General features: G+C 40.8%; 1 protein-coding gene across 50 annotated transcripts in view; it reads left to right on the top strand.

The window, feature by feature from the left end:
• kif1b (kinesin family member 1B) overlaps nucleotides 1-17104 on the top strand; it is a 57751-nt gene that overhangs the window by 10819 nt on the left and 29828 nt on the right. For 7 of the 50 annotated variants that reach the window (XM_085781709.1, XM_085781688.1, XM_085781707.1 and 4 more), the window contains exons 3-19: nucleotides 6209-6285; nucleotides 6388-6567; nucleotides 7658-7726; nucleotides 8033-8211; nucleotides 8948-9059; nucleotides 9543-9620; nucleotides 9722-9787; nucleotides 9973-9990; nucleotides 10357-10432; nucleotides 10933-11011; nucleotides 11135-11277; nucleotides 11933-11974; nucleotides 12439-12510; nucleotides 14146-14357; nucleotides 15937-16016; nucleotides 16611-16686; nucleotides 16913-16966. In XM_085781709.1, the coding sequence (XP_085637835.1) occupies nucleotides 6209-6285; nucleotides 6388-6567; nucleotides 7658-7726; nucleotides 8033-8211; nucleotides 8948-9059; nucleotides 9543-9620; nucleotides 9722-9787; nucleotides 9973-9990; nucleotides 10357-10432; nucleotides 10933-11011; nucleotides 11135-11277; nucleotides 11933-11974; nucleotides 12439-12510; nucleotides 14146-14357; nucleotides 15937-16016; nucleotides 16611-16686; nucleotides 16913-16966 (1613 nt within the window). The remainder of the gene's footprint in view (nucleotides 1-6208; nucleotides 6286-6387; nucleotides 6568-7657; nucleotides 7727-8032; nucleotides 8212-8947; nucleotides 9060-9542; nucleotides 9621-9721; nucleotides 9788-9972; nucleotides 9991-10356; nucleotides 10433-10932; nucleotides 11012-11134; nucleotides 11278-11932; nucleotides 11975-12438; nucleotides 12511-14145; nucleotides 14358-15936; nucleotides 16017-16610; nucleotides 16687-16912; nucleotides 16967-17104) is intronic. The other 43 variants (XM_085781719.1, XM_085781716.1, XM_085781702.1 and 40 more) reach the window with 16 other exon arrangements.

The following is a 17104-nucleotide window of genomic DNA, read 5'->3' as shown; positions in this document are numbered from 1 at the left end:
AGAGAAATTATGAGCAAACCTGTAATTTTCTGGTTAAAGGGCAAAGCTAATAACGATTTGTGTTTTACATACAGACTTGTTAATTTAGTTTTCTGGTAATTTCTTATCTGGTAACTGTCACGTTCCTTGGCCGAGTCAAGGAATCAAGAGAAATCCTCTTAGCAAATGTTTATAATAAGAAAAAAGACGCATGCTTCACTGCACTATTACCTTGAATACACTAGGAACTAGAAATTAAATGTTTTTTTCTGCAAGCAACTTTAGAGAACTGTAAATTCTGATTTCCTTCCCAAAACAGATTTCTTTTTTTTAATAATGTAGTTTCACAGGTGCAGATAGTGATGAAGACAGTTGCTGTCTTAATTTCAAAGATCTGAAAGGTAGCTTTTTTTTCCCACAACAATAGTAGCATTAGCATATTTTATTTTCAATGTGGTCTATTTGTTTTAATGCACAGCTACATTTAGCTGATTCCAGTCACTTTCCAACAAAACATTTAAAGTTTATTTTTTTCATAAATATGGCGGTCACTTTTTCTAAAAAGGAAAGGGGGGTAAGGCAGTGTGAAAAGGGTCATTGTGATAGAGGGGACTGGGCACATAAAGCCTTGTCATAACAGATTACCTAATGCGTTTTGCAGGCTCTGTTGTCAACTGCAATACCCTGCATTCAGTGCATTGTTCTGGTGTCTTCCTGCTTTTTCCCCCCTCTGCTCTTCCCCAGTAGGAACAGAAAAGTTACGTGATCAGCCTTCTGAGTAGAAACTGGACTCGTTGGTATGAACTAAGTGCCTCCCTTTTAGTTTCATTAATTACTCTGATGTAAAAGCTGATCTGATGAGATGAAAATGTGTGCTGCTAACAGAAATCTATTTGTAGTTTGTCTGAGTGGATGATGGTGATATGAAGGGGTTATGTCTCCTGGCTACACAAACTCCTCTAACATCATCAAAGATAAACCAGGGGTTTTTGGCAGGAGTATTCAACAGAGTATTGAATTGCTGTGCAGATATTTGTTTTAATTAAAGGCCAAAAGGCTTCTCCCCTAGCAGATGGGAAAGTGCACTGTATCCAAGGGTGTAATCAGGATACCACATGTTAGTTTCTGTTTTGGATATGTTGTATGTCCTGTGTTGTGGCTGTGACGAGCTCAGCTGTTTGTCAAATGTGCACAGCAGTGCTCAGACACTACTTTTAGCCTGCAGCTTTGAGCTGCATCCAGCAACAACTCTGTCACCTGTGTCACTGCCCTGGCAACCAAGCATCACACACTCATCTAAAGACACTGGATACAACATGCAGCACATTTCTGTGGCTACCTCAGCATCCTCTCTCTATGCTCCCTGTTCAAGAGCAGCCATGTTAGCATTAACGTGGCAATGCTGAAACCATGCAGGGCCGATCAGTGCTTAGACACTTTTTATTTATTTTCGATAATGAGGTTAAATTGTTATCTATTTATCTTGTATTACTATGTCATTGGGCTTCTTTGAAATGTCTGATCATGTATCAGTAGCACGATATAAAGAAGCAGAGTATTATGTCCCACGCACATTTACAGAGCTCAACATTTTCTGAAACTACTTGTTTCTGTCAACTGCTTCTAGAATTTGAATTTGGCAGTTATTTTATGTCGCCTACAATAAACTCTTTTTACAGTGATATTGTGTCTAATAGTCATATGGTCCCATTGTTCCTTATGCAATGAGTCACGTGGTTGGGGCTGTTTAGTGCTGCATTTAGTAGAAAATGTCAGTCCTATGAGTGAATTAATTGAAATAGTATTCTTCAGAAGTCTGCTGTTACATCACACTGCTGCCCATATATATACAGACCCCAGGGAAGCTATTAAAATTCTTCAGTCTTGCTGAAAGAAGCACACATGGTAATTGCAATTCTGCACAGATATTATTTCTCTGAATGCTTGGGTTCCCCCCCGTCCTCCCTTTTTTATGCACATGTTTTCCTTTTATATTTCACATATGGATCTGATAATGACCTAACCCCCTTCCTGTGATGCCTGGCAGGAATCGATCAGTTTGAATTAGAGGCGAGCAGGTTCTCAGAGGGTTACTGGAAGAGAGATGCTGATATGTTCAGCCATTTTAGACCATGCTTGTCTGCCTGTCTCAGGTGAATGGGGGCTAGCTTTTAGATCCCATCTGGTGCTCGGAGACCTCCTAACAACCTAATTACTGAGGGGTGTCTCTGCTTTCCTGCCCATATTATAGGCCCCTTGTTGAACACTGGAGTACAAAATGTCTGCTGGCTATAACCAACTGAGTGATGTTCTTTGGACAGAAGGATGTGGTTAGTAAAATGATATTTACCCTGCCTTGAAACGGAGAGCTCCTGTGGCGTGCCATCGGCCCTATATCCTAGGCAGCAGGAACTGAAAATGCAGAAGTGTAGCATTTTGGGCAAATAAATATTTGACTTGCCCTCATGTGCCACTCAGCCGTTTGCATCTTTTCCGTTATCATGGGCTTCTGACTAAACCTCTGTCTCTGTACTCAGAGTACCGTTTATCCCCCCACAGGAGTTTGCATGTCTTCTGTTTACCAATGGAAGTTCAGTGTCTGATGCCCAAATGGCAACAGTAATGATGAAACAGTCTATGTTGTTCTGCTATCCATAATGTTACTATAGATTTTTCTGGAGGGGCACCTTTGCTTTTATTGGCCAGGTGTTAGAGGAGGCACCAGACAGAAAACAAGGGGAGAGAGATACAGGGTATGATTTATACATGGCCAGAATCAATTGCATTTGTGTGGCAGTCATTCTGCTGCCAGGTGCCCCTACTGATAGGTTCAATATCTGGCATGTCCTTGTGAACCTTCAGACCACTGCTTCCTGATATTTAGCCAATCGTTGTTTGTCACCAAGAGCATGACTTTCATTCTTAAGGTTCTTGAAATGATCAACATAATTTCTTATTTGCTTCATAACTATGTTCTAATTATTGATACAATGCATTTAAAGGGTTTTTGTGCTGTAAAAGTATTGCTGAAGGAGTCTGACATAGTAAGTAGCTTAACTACAAATCCTAAAGCTTTTCACACTGTCTCTCTCTTTTTTTTATATGTTTCAGGATTAAAATCCTGAAATCACTGTTAAATAAATGAATCATATCTATACATTTTCTACAGAGCAGTAAAAGGGAATGCTTGAAGCAAGAGAAAACAGAACGCAGTGTGCCGCATCCTCCCCTCCTGTGCCAAGTTGAGGTTGTTATGGCAACCAGAATCTGGTCCTGTACCTGTTGCCATGGTTGAGAGAGACCGAGTGATGACGTTGCTTATTAGGCAGCAGAATGTGTCTGCCATTTCAAGTACAAGATGTGACTCTGGGGGGGGAATTTACTATGAATGCAAAGCAGAGGAATTCCTCCTCAGTATTTGGGTTTGTGACCATCACTATCTTTGCGTCAGTGGTGGTGGTCACTAGATTTCACTTTGTACGTGTCATCTACAGGTGTAGCGAGTGAACTCAGAGAGTGACGGTCAGTTCAGGCAAACTGAGTCATGGTGGAAAGTATGGGACACTCCTGTCTGATTGATTTAATCTCAGATAGCAGGGATAAAATTCACCTCATTCTGCCTCAGCCTTTAATATGTAGATGACAGATTTCTGTGCGATGACACAACAGTGGGATACACCTGAAGAGACCATATGTCATCTTTATCATCATTGTCCATGTCCGACACAGATAGTAACAATACAATGATTTGGGATCAAAAATATCTCCATGATGTCAATTCAGACTTTTTGCACTTACCTGGAGGAGATACATATAACAATGGGTAACTTCATATGGTCTTTTGAGCATCCTTCCTTAAGTACTCTTTGATCGAGTCTCATATGAGAGTCTTATTATGGGCTGAATGGATGACTTGGATGAAGCAGCTATCTGCTCTGAAATCATCGGAGTGGGCAGCTGAATGAGACAAGTGTGCTACGTCATGAGCATGATTCATCTCTAAGGAGCTGAACAGTCTCCCACCAACTGCTGCTGCGCCCATATACTTGTGCTGTGACTAGATACGTTTTTACACTGGCACGTAACATCCACCCCTGTCTCTGACGAGAGTCCGTGACCAAGCAGGAAATCAACACACTCGGAAGATTTGAAAGCTCACATCATGTCTTATCTTGCTAGAACACAGCTGTGATTCCCTGTAAGGACACTTAGTACAGTCAGCCCGGTGGCCTGTCATGGGCATCCCACTGTCCAAATGCCTCCCACGTGGCACCGTCTCATCATCTTTCTGTTTTTATTGCTTAGGCTGCCCATTCATTAATAGCCACTGTAGATTGTTCCAGGAAAGGGGAATAGGGGGCACTGGTGGTAACCTAAATCCACCTTCGTTTCTAAATGCCCTGGCTCCAATTTCCCTTTGGAGGCAGGTCAAAGGTGAAATTGGGCTTTATTTAGCCACCTGTTTTGCTGTATCTATTTTCCAGTGCCCAGTATGGAAGCTGCTGCCCTGCCTGTGCACCTTAATCTGTTTGAAGACAGTGGGGGGTCCAAACAAATACACTGGTTGGTTTTACCTGGCCTATAATGTAACTACCTGAGTCGCAGCACAATGGCAGTTGCCGTAATCATCACATATTTTGCCTGAACTGGTTAGCATTCTGGTGTCTGAGGACACGCTGTGCTTTTCTGTCAGCATGTGACCCACGGAGGGCGATATGCAATCCCTGTCTCTCCACATCTCCTGAATTATTGATAAGTGTGTTGAAATCCTCTGAACACAGAAGGCTCTCTGCCTGGGACATATTGATGCAAAAGCCCTTTCAAGCACTCTCATGTCAAGGAGGCAGACCTGGCTTTAATTCGCCCATTAGCGAGACACATTTGCATGAAACAAAACTAATTACTGCTTTGTAGCTCACGCTGGAGATTTGCTTGGAAAGAGTGTAAATGGTCTAAGTGCAGATTATATTGTTCTTGCTAAGATGCAAATTGCAGTTTTCCTTTCACACTGTGTTTGGTTTCTATTGTTGTACTGTTACTATTGTTGCACTGTTTGGATTGTTGCTAAGCCCTTGAGCACACCCGTTACTTTTAGTCTCTAACTCAGATTCTTTTTTTTTTTAAACTAGTGTCATTCTCAGTTCTCGTTCCCCACCTCCCCTCTCGGTTCAAAGTGAAGTTATACATTTGATCATCTAGCCTCAGTGAAGTGCATTTGCCCCGACACAAGGCTGCCTTAAACAGTGAAAGTTTGCTTAAGAGTGGGATTTGAGGAACAACTGGGGTACAGATGTCTGCAAATATCCTTAAGTAAATTTGTCTCACCGCCACATATCCAGTACACAGTGTGGAAAGCTTGAACACCACCAGTCTCAGACGTACCCATAAGCATGAATGAGAGGAATGACATGCCAGGCATAGCTGCAGATTCTTGTTTATTAAGTCATGTGCGTGTGGCCACAGAGAATGACTGAGTAGTGCGGAAATATTGTGTCGTCAGGCCTTTTGTAGATCAAACAAGGAAAGGTGGTGAAAAAGGAGTATGCTACATGTGTTGTTACTCAAACTCACATTCAGCTGTGTTATCAGTGCACATGATGAATTAATACACTGATAAGACAGTTGTGTGTGGTGGAGCTTGACGCAACAGTTGCAGTGCTCAAAAAAAAAAACACTGGTTTGTGTGACTTTCTGTTCCAAATATATCATTGTTAGGCAAATATACAGTGTTCTGAGATCCTGTTCCTCAATCAGAGCATTACCAGGAAAAAAAAATTGGTAAAAAATTATTATTTCATTCAATTAGATGCTCCATTTGGAGCGTTATTGGTGAAACCAAGATGCAATATTTTTTTATTTTAAGGACTACTGGAAATTTATGAATGTCTGTTTGTTTGACTTGTAAATGACTAAGTTGTCTTAGAGGGATAAGTAGCAAATAAGCAAAAGCAAGAGAAAATGAGGGTGGAAAGTAGAAAAATAAGTAGGCAGTGGTATAATTCTAAATAATCCATATTGACTGCACAGAAGCTGCTTTTGGTAAAATTTTCATTTGAATAGAGGGGGACATACTTAAAAATTAATCCAGTAGATCCATAGATGACATAAATTAATTAACTTGAGGAAGAATTTAAAATCAAGCTACAAGAATGTTTGTGTAGTTCTTTGTTTATTCACATTCAAACCAGATGTTATCAACCATGTTACTAATATTGCTTCTCCCCCACAGCGATTCTCAACCCCAAAGCCCCAAAGGAACCAGCAAAGACCTTCAGTTTCGATTACTCCTACTGGTCACACACTACGGTGAGTTGGAACATTTTGTAATTTGTGCTTGTGATGTTTTCAGCTCGAAATACCACGAGTTTATTCAAATTCTAAAATGCTTTTCCTGTTTCTTCCCCACAGCTGGAAGACCCCGCCTTTGCATCACAGAACCTTGTGTATAATGACATTGGCAAAGAAATGTTGCAGCATGCATTTGAGGGCTACAACGTCTGCATCTTTGCCTATGGCCAGACAGGAGCTGGCAAATCCTACACCATGATGGGCAGACAGGAGGAGGGGCAGGAGGGAATCATTCCCAGGGTTTGTTTTACTGCATGTCATTCTCAGTTTACTGAATTGCACAGCTGAGTTTAAGACATTTGCCCGCTGTGTTTTAAGTACCATACAATGCAGTAATGCAGCTTCTTGTCTTGTGGTCTGTAATGTTTACTGGTCCTGTTCACTTAAGTTATTGAGTGTTCACGGTACAATCACTGAGTCATGGTCTTGGTCACTTTTAATAATACATGGCTATCAGTCCACTAGTACTGAAGTCATTCCTTCCTGTCATAATTCAGAACCAAATCCATCCACCTCAAAAATGTTGAGATTGCATCTTCACTGGAAAGATTTTTTTTTTTTGCCTTTGTATTATTGAGATGCACTATGTCTCAGCAAAAAAATTGGATAACATCCTTATCCTCATTTATCTCTGTTCAGCTGTTCTGAGGCCTTGCTTCCTTGGTGTTTTACTCACTGCTTGATTTAAGAAAATTGGGATAGAGAGTGGATATAGGTCAAATTTAAACCATGGGATTTGCAACAAGTAAAAAAACTATGATTTGTCGATGTTATAATCAAGGATGCCCAAATGATCGGCCACAGATCATTATTGGTCATTTTCATTAAGAAGACGTGATCAGAATCAATGCTTCTAGTCACCAATAATAACCTGTGGTTAACACGCTGTTGGCTGGACAGAGAGAAGCTCTTTGTCTTGTGTAGAGCACCTTGTTCAATGTGCCGGCACATGACAGGCCACCAAAACAAACAACATGTTGGCCATGTGGAATATTTACAAACTGTGAGACTAATATAACGTACTGTGATACATCCTAAAAATGATCATTGGATTAGTGAATCTCATTAGATGATGCTGCAAAAAGAACATGATCAAGGTATCCATAATTACAATGATATTGTTAAGCTTTATTGTTTAAGGCGTGAAAGCTTTCAAATGTAATGCTGCAGTTGACCAACACATCCCTCTAGAAATGTTTTGATCATCTGTAGAAAACTCTGTATCCTCTTTTTATTCATGATCCACAGACCTGCCCCTCTTTCATCCTGCCTTTCACTTTCTTCATGCTGTTAATTTGCACTAAAATGTCTCCTCTCTCCTGTCTCTCAGCTCTGTGAAGATCTATTTGAGAAAATCAATGATGCCGGCAACAAAGAGGAGCTCTCCTACTCAGTAGAGGTGAGTCTCAGACTGCATCTGTAATCTCCCATTATTAACCCCTTCTGCTGTGTATCTATTATCATTGTGGGACTAATGTCAATCAATCACTTTGAGCTCAAACTTCAAAGATAATGGGTTTCTTTGACACTCTCCTTAGTATTGTTTTCAAGGACCACAACTTTTTTGAGAAATACTAATTATATCATCATTATTGTTGTTATTACCTGAATTATATAGTTTTATATCATTCAGCCTCAAGTTTCTGTTTTACATTGCCTTCGGGCAACTGAACAGATATTTTGTTACTGTTGCAAATGTTTGTAGGTCAGTTACATGGAGATCTACTGTGAGCGGGTGCGAGATCTGCTCAATCCTAAAAACAAAGGGAACCTTCGAGTGCGAGAACACCCCCTAATGGGTCCCTACGTGGAGGACCTGTCCAAGTTAGCTGTCACCTCCTATACAGACATCGCTGACCTAATGGACGCCGGCAACAAGGCCAGGTGAGCTGAGATCATGGGAATGAAGGAGAGTAACAGTAACTGTGATTATGTGATAACCCACATCCTCAGAATAAGATGATTTAGACTGATAGCTGATGACAAGATTAGATTGATTTGGAACCAGGACGTGTTCCTGTCACATGGATGAATTTTGTCCATCAGTTTTGATCAAGGAATGGCGAGTTCATTTAGTACAACAGACCCTTCCATATAATCGTCCCCCCTCCATCCATTCATCCATCCATGCCAAGCTTGACCTTAATGATTGAGTTTCTTTATTGCTGGTAGCGAGCATTTCAAGATGAAATTTTTGTATATGCTTGAGTGCATGTCATGTGTAAGTGTGTATGTTTTACTGTGTGTGTCTGTGTCACGGGAGCTCCTGTGGGAGGAGTGAACTCTGCCTTAATCTTCCTGTGCTGACTCAGAAGGCTTATTTCTAGAACATGCCGTGTAAAGCCCGTATCTCCCCTGTGACTATCCCCCTGAGTGCGCCTTGTGTATGTGTGTCTGGTGTCCTTACAGTATTATCCACCTCCGCCACACAAAGTAATCCCTTTGATTCAATTCACTCTAATAGGCATAAAGCCCAGTGATGATAACTCGGGTAATAGCCAAGACCATGAATTTAGCATTAATCGTTATTTTCCTTGTAAATGATTCAGTGGAAAATTTTTGTGTTACATCCATACTGTTTCATTCTCCTCTAACTGTGGTGGTATGTGATAACCTACAGAACTGTGGCTGCCACCAACATGAATGAGACCAGCAGCAGGTCCCATGCTGTTTTCACCATCGTCTTCACACAGAAGAAACACGACAGCGAGACAGACCTCTCCACAGAAAAGGTCAGAGGAGACAAGAAAAACAGACACCCTCTGCTTCTTAAATTAGATTCACACTTAACCATCTTTATTATTTAGAACAGTTTTTTCTCACAATTGTTTAGTTTGTATCTTTGGTTTTGGTTTTTTGGATTTCTACCCCATCGGCCTTTATGTTGATGGTGGAAAAAAGAGAGAGCCATTTTAGATTTGACTTCTAGCACTTCCGCTTACTGCAGAGGGACAAAGACCACAGTGTTATTGTTAATACAATGCCAATTGTGTTTAGCCACTCTATCAGATCTTACTGCCAGGCTGCATCTCACTTGACAACAACAGTTAAGTTTAGAATAGTTTACACATATTACACATATTTTGGAGACTTTGATTTGTTAATATCTTGGACCGTGGAACACCATGAACTTCCTCACCCTCTCTCTGTACATAATTCGTGTACATTATTTATGAGCTTGATGCAACTAAAATACACTTCCTCTCTCCCTTCAGGTCAGTAAAATTAGTCTGGTAGACTTGGCAGGGAGCGAACGAGCAGATTCCACTGGAGCTAAAGGCACCAGGCTAAAGGTAAGACTCCTATATTAGCCGGCCAGCAGCTGCATCAACACTTAGTTGATTAGTATCACCTTGATTGATCTTGAATAAAATTGTTATGTCTCCGTTTGCAGGAGGGAGCGAACATCAACAAATCTCTCACCACGTTAGGAAAGGTTATCTCTGCCTTGGCCGAAGTGGTGAGTGTCCCATGTCTATTTCTATTGCTTTTATTCTCCTCCTCCTCCTCCTTCTTTTTGGTCCTTTTCTTACCCTCTACAACTTGACCCTGTCTTCTTCAAGGAATGAATGTTTGTAGCCTGGCATGCTGTAATGTCTTCCTCTGTTCTCTCTCCTCTTGTCCTTGTAACGCTCGCTTACACAGGATAACTGTACCAGCAAGGTAAACCCTTTGACAGCTCCACCACTAACCTCTTGATTCCTCCCAGAACACAGATCTGACAAGCCTTTGCCATGTGTAATGCTGAAGTTGCGACACAAAGTTCTGCTACCACCATTATTTATTATATGCTTTTAGGCCCCATGCACAACAAAGTCCTTGCAGAGTAGAAAAAGTGCATCAGATCAAGCCTGCACTCATTTTACTTGACCACTTGTCTATTACATACATACAAGGGATTTGTCATGATGCATCGTAATATTGTTCACTCTTTACTGCCATTCCTAATAATCATTATTAAAACAGAAAGCCTTACAGCATTTGTCAGTTTTCTCTCTGCCAACCACATGAATGATTTGTTTACTGCAGAGCAAGAAGAAGAAGAAGAGCGATTTCATCCCGTACAGAGACTCTGTTCTGACATGGCTGCTGAGAGAGAACCTGGGTATGGGCATTAATATCACCTCATAAAGATGCCTTTACTAATGTGACATTTATGTATGTGAACTGTTAAGTGAAAACCCTATTTGTGGACAGCAAGAAGAATTGAACCATGTGTATCATCTGTAATATGAAGTAGGGTTAAAAAAAAAAGATGGAACTGGAGCTAGTGTACATTACTCTCTGCCACTTTAAGAACACTACTGTCAGCAGGCTGTATTTCAACCAAACTAGACAAGTGCACCCATCTCATCGGTCTAGACATGTAGAGGAGAGGTGTACAGGCTATCTTCAATCTTAGCTGGCACATGAGTACATATCAGTGTAATGAGAGTGCAGTCCTACATTAGTGGAATTAGTAATCAACTCATTTTGCTTTAGTCATGTTTTATTCCCTGATCAGCATTTTGACCTTTCATTGCTATAGAAATCCTCTAGTGTTCTGCAACAACTCTGACACAGAAAAATAGTGCCTTGATGCCTCTACTGATATTTCATTTTCAGGCGGAAACTCCAGAACAGCTATGGTAGCTGCCCTCAGTCCAGCAGACATCAACTATGATGAAACACTCAGCACACTCCGGTAAACTGTCCATTCAGGATATAGATGACAACATACAAAATAATGCAATAAGATAATTGTTCACATTTATTTAGATTTTCAAGCCCCTCCAAATAAACATGTGATTGTGATTTTTTTTTTTAGCTACGCTGACCGAGCCAAGAACATCAAATGCAATGCTGTCATCAATGAGGATCCCAACAATAAGCTGGTGCGTGACCTGAAGGATGAAGTGGCCCGACTGAAGGAACTGCTCCGTGCCCAAGGCTTAGGAGACATCCTGGACAGTGAGTTTTCTGCTATCACAGCAAGCCATAAATGCAGCCACACGGCATCTGCCTTCTCTCTCAGGGCCGACCACATGTTGGCAACGTTTTCTGTCTTCATCACTGTCTCATTCCTTTCAGCCATTCGGCTTTGTTTCCATTGCAGTGCTTGTACCTGTGCCTAGTGCAAAACTAAAATGACTTTAACAGCTTTTAGAAACTTTTTCACCACCATACAGGTTTATTATACCTCTTTTCACAGTAAAGGGAAAACATATATTTTGCACTATATATAATAATTACCATAGAACTAAATGTATAGAATATTTGGATGGTAGTGACTGACAAAACAAATGGTAGTTTAAAGCTACATTATAATATCACACTTCATTTGCTGTACACAAGAGTAATGGCTCATAGCCTAGTCAATTAGAGACATAATATGCCCATTAATAACTCCTAATATCTGAAGTGATTAATAACCTGCCTGTTAGCTAATGCCTGCTTAGATCATGCCTAATGACATGGCACTTAACAAGTCATTCCATGTCATTCCTTATCGTCCTCATTATCATCGTCATCAACTCTCTCTGAGAAAACAATGTCTGTAACCTTTACCTCTCATTCTACTGGTGCTGACCTCTGACCCTTCTCATCTTTTCCTGCCTCCCCTCAGTTGATTCCATGGGGGATGATTGCCCAGGAAGTGGATTCAAATGTGTGTATATGTGTGATAGTCATGCATTGTCTATCACTATTTGCGCTATTAATAAGAGCTAACATTGCTTACACCCCATCATTGATTGTATATTAATCTGCTACAGCTTTGCATGTAAATGCTTAAAAAGCAAAAAGGAATCTCAAATGCAAGGCTTCCCTTAGGTGTGCTGATCTGGCGAGGGTTAGCATGCAACTAGGTTAGCATGCTTTGCGCTTGTGTTTCTGTTATTTTACAGAATGATGGGGGTGAGGCAGCTATTTGCAGGCTCAGATCACAAGTTACTGATGTGATACCTTTTAGAAACTCTACTTTTAGTCTAGCTTGTCTGTCTTCCCCACCCCCAATGCACCTGCATTGTTTTTCCACTATGCCGGCCTTTGATTCACTTACTCAAGCTTCTTCTCTTGCCAGTGGTCTTTCTGCTCTTTATTTTGTTTTCTTTTACTAATTATTTGCTGCAGGTGACAGTGTTCAAAGCATTAGAATGGCACTTCTCAGTTGTCAAACTGAGACTCAGAGCTACAGACGGAAAGGTGCATGATTTTGAATTTCTATGTAGCTACACCTGAGGTGTATGTACTGTATACAGAGAGTTGACCACCTTGATGTGTTGTAATAGTTTGTATTGAATAGATTTCTAGTTTACTAGTGTACCCTCTGCTATATTCGCAAATATCCCCAACACATCCCCCTTTAACACCTTTGCACTGTTATTCTACCAAAAATTTGATTTCCACCTGCTTTACCTCAGGTGTGGTGTTAGAAGCATTTACCTTTTGTTGCTGGTATTTCACTATATGCTAGGTTTCACAGTATTGGGTTTTGATACAGTCTCTGTTTTTTAGGACTTAAAAACAGTGACAGCCGTGACTGGGAGCATTATGTTAACTGCTTGTATATCCTTCCCACTTTTGTGGATGCTCTATCTCATCAGCACTTTGAGGGAATTACTTCAGATTATGTAGCAACAATGAACTGATTAGGTTTTGGTGGTCAAAAGACCACACAGTAAGAATCACATTACATCTGGCACAAAAGACCACTTGGACTCCTGACAGGATTAACTGATTAGAGTTTGGAGGGTAAATATCAAACTTTTTATATGCTAATTACAAAGGAGGATAAAATGATGAAGTAATGACATTTTATGTCCAAAAGGTCAGAAGTCAACTTCGATGTGACATCATAATGTTGCATCATATTCAGTGGTTTAACTCGGGAACAAAAGAGGAGATCATGATCATTTTTCCTGTAACTTGACTGGTTGGTCGAGGTCGAGTTGCCTGTAGGTAATTATAGTTCTGGGAAGTACCAGTGTACCAGTGTCAACTGTATACATGTTCATCTCCGAAATGGCAGCACCTCCCAAATCAACATAACATCTGCTTTTATTAGCCTTTTTTATTGGTTCTTGGAGTGGACAGTCTAAGTTACCCCACAAGTGCTTGTTGGGTTTTTTTGACATGAGGTGCCTGACCTAACAGTAAGATCGCCGTTGCTCTGTCAAAATCAGTGTGTGAAAGAAAGTGCACCCACGTGTGTGTGCGGTGAATCCAATTACTCGACAGCGGGCTGAACTATGGCAGCATGTGTCAACAAGCCTCACCTGTCCTCCCTCTGGATACTTTTGCAGTCTCCATATCTGTCCCATCCTGTAGTTGGTACGCTGATAGTAGTTTTCACACAGTGTGTTTTCATCTGTGTTGGAGTTAAAAGTTAAAACAACAGAATGACATTTGCCTATTCCTTAAACTCCCACATACTGGAAAAGATGTGCTCAGAGTTAATTGGTTTGCACTGTAACTTTGACCCACATAAAAATAACCCTGTGAAAACTCTCTAACAGAGTGCAAGCTGAAATCTAATGACTTTATTCTGGAAGTTGAATAAATAGAGTTTAGACTGTAGAAAACGACCTGGAGTGAAAACTGCTGCTGTCTAGCTGAGTGCTGGGTGTTTGTCTTAACCTTTTGATGTACAACGTGTGTCTTACATTGGTCTTCCCTCCCCTTTGTCTTTTCTATTTTCCCATCTTCTTTCCCTTCTTACTCTTCCTATTTGTTATTTGGTTCCTCCATTTTTGTGTGGTTTCTACCCTTTATCCTATCCCTGGGCCTACCCCACCTCTTTCTTTGTCGCTCTCTCTCTCTCTCTTGCTGTCGGCTTAGACCTCAAAGACATTCAGAACAATAAGAATAGATACTTGTCAGCCTCAGAGAACCAACGACCTGGCCATTTCTCCACAGCCCCTATTGGTTCCCTGACAGCCTCTCCATCCTCTGGCTCACTGTGTAGCCAGGGGGGCCTGCAGTCAGTCACCAGCATCCAGGAGCGCATCATGTCCACACCTGGAGGAGAGGAGGCCATTGAAAGACTCAAGGTAAACTAAGCCTGTGTAGGTTTTAGTTCACTTCAAATCACACTCAAGTTCAGTTATTTTTCTCTCACAGTCATTGAAATACTTGGATTTTTTTTTTTTTAAATCTTTTCACCTAACCATCAGTTTAGCTGACTTGTGCAGTGCTCTGTGCAGCAACAGGCTGGCTCATGAATGTCAAATAAAGATGTCTAAATAGAAGGAAAAAAAAATACTAAACATCTTTATGCCTGAATACCCCTCTTGAATACACCAATATATTGTTGTCGTTGTTGTTTTTCTGCCACCCAAATTATGTTCCTTCTATCTCTTGCCATGATAAATGTAAATTTACAAGTGTGTGTGGCATAGGAGACAGTGGTTGTTCAATATGAGTGGATGTTGGCTTTGTCCTCACTGCCACCAGGCTTTATAAACTCTCAGCCAAAGAAAGTGGCTCATGAACTAAAACTGAAACTATCACTGCTTACTGTTTATTAATAATTACTAATGAGCTGCTGGACATATGGATTTCCCAGAAGGGGATAAATAAAGTATCTATCTACTGAAAAAAATGAAGGAATTATTCCACACTGTAATTGCAGCTGGATCTTTTCCAAAAGCTGAGAAATCTGTGAATAGATTTATAGATGATTAAAAGCCCAGAAACACATATAATAAAACCATCTCCACCAGTGCACACAGTGTAGTATTTGTTCAGTAAATTAGAAGTTCATTTAATGTTGAGGTGGGTGTTTTTTAGTTTCCGCCCACACACATAGATAGCCTTTAATCAGAACACACTTTGCCTGTCAGTCCTCGTGTGGCCTCTCGGACTTATGTCTCTCAGGCTCGCTCTGCCGATAAGGGAGCACGTAGGATTGTAACAACCAACCATGAGGAGCTGCAGTTTCCATGACAACCATGGTGCCCAGTCTGTCTGTCATCCAATGACGTCAAGCACCAACGCAGATACGGAGGAAATTGGACCAAAATAGAACTAGTGTTATTGGCTTTAGTAGTGAGGCACATCATATCCACATTGAAATGGCGTTGCAGCTATTTTAGTGATTCAGAAACAAAGATTAGAGCAAAAGTTTAATTAACTAAATAACTAGCTGCACAATCAGTACTGTGCAACTTATCAGTTTATTGTAATCTTAAGCCAAGATCATTATATAATAATAGCAATATTTAACATTTGCAATATCAGTCTGGACTCTCGCACATTATATCAATAAACTGAACAATAGTTGACAAAATATCTCACTGCAGATGAAAACAAAATTGTGGGTGCACTGCATGATTCCAAAGAGCCTTAATCAACATGATTTGTGGGTTAACTCACACTTATATGTATACTGTAATTTCCATAATACAGAATTATGTTAGGCCCTTCCCTTTTCTGAACCCTGATTATTTTTTCCACTTTCTACTGTGAAAATAATGCATTCAATTTGTTGAATGAAACATTAATTATATTATTCTGATTTGAACCTCAGCTCAAAAGTTTGTAAATCTGATCAATCCAGACTGAGTGTCCCTGTTGTTACACTGCTAACAGGCAGGATTGTCTTACACTTGTTGTGTTTCCTGTGTTCAGGAATCAGAAAAGATCATTGCTGAGCTCAATGAAACATGGGAAGAGAAACTGCGAAAGACCGAGGCAATCCGCATGGAGAGGTCAGTGCTGATGAACAGTATCTTTTTTTATTTCCATCTCTGTCCCTCAATGGGGGAGACGTGTGTCAGACATGCTCCTCCACCCCTCCCTCAGTATATTCTGTCAGTCTTAGACAACCCCCCACCCCGCATAGCTCTGTCTCTTGTCTTTTCACCCCACGGTGCTGTCTATTTTACTTTCTGCACCTATCTGTCTTATTTCCCCTGCACTCATTCTGTCCATTTCCTTTCATTTCTCTGTCGTCACACTCTGCTGCACAATCGCCCCTCTCACATCCTTTCTCCCCCTTTATCCACTCATCTGTAACAACAGACATCAGCCGTGTTACCGTCCATCCACAGAGTCTCTGGTGCCATTCTCTGACTGTTGTCATTCTACAAATCACTTGGTGTAATGTTACACACCATCATTTCTAATCCTCTGGCTTTTAGCAGCCTGAAGGTCTTTGCCGGAAATAAATATACACAATTACAGTATATGTTTCAGTGCTGCATAAAAGCTTTGCAAGAGAATGTATGCACCATGCTGTGTGAATAAATGTTCAAATTTAACTGGTATTCCTGAGTTGACAGATGTTTTTGCCTTCACAACAGGGAGGCCTTGCTCGCAGAGATGGGTGTGGCAATCCGTGAAGATGGAGGCACTCTGGGCGTATTCTCTCCTAAAAAGGTAGAGCAGACATGAGACACAGACATTGAAACCAGGGGAATTGTGTCAAATATCCCATGAGTGGTCATGATCACCCTTCCACCATCACTTCTCGACTTCTGTTTTCCATGTTATCTTTTTCCACGAGCACACGCCCTGTGCAGTCGCTGGCTTTTTTCGTCTGTACACTTTATCATTGTGTCTCTGTTTTTCCACTCTTTGTCATTTGCTTCCTTCACATACTCAGCTTAGCGATGAAAAGCCATTTGATGAGCAGTTTGATTGTTTTCCAACCAAGAAGGTTTGTTTAATTGAATCAGCAGATGAAGCACCTTCCCTGCATTAGGTGTAACCCCATTAATGACAGACCTTAGTTTGTAAGTTTTACCAGTGATTCAAACATGAAAAGTGTGTTTATTTCCATGGTTTGTGTAAGATT

This window comes from Trachurus japonicus, chromosome 7 (assembly GCF_045865225.1).
Source record: "Trachurus japonicus isolate A0001 chromosome 7, Traja_1.0".
NCBI classification, from domain to species: Eukaryota; Metazoa; Chordata; class Actinopteri; order Carangiformes; family Carangidae; genus Trachurus; species Trachurus japonicus.
This window is presented reverse-complemented; position numbering and strand designations above follow the sequence as displayed.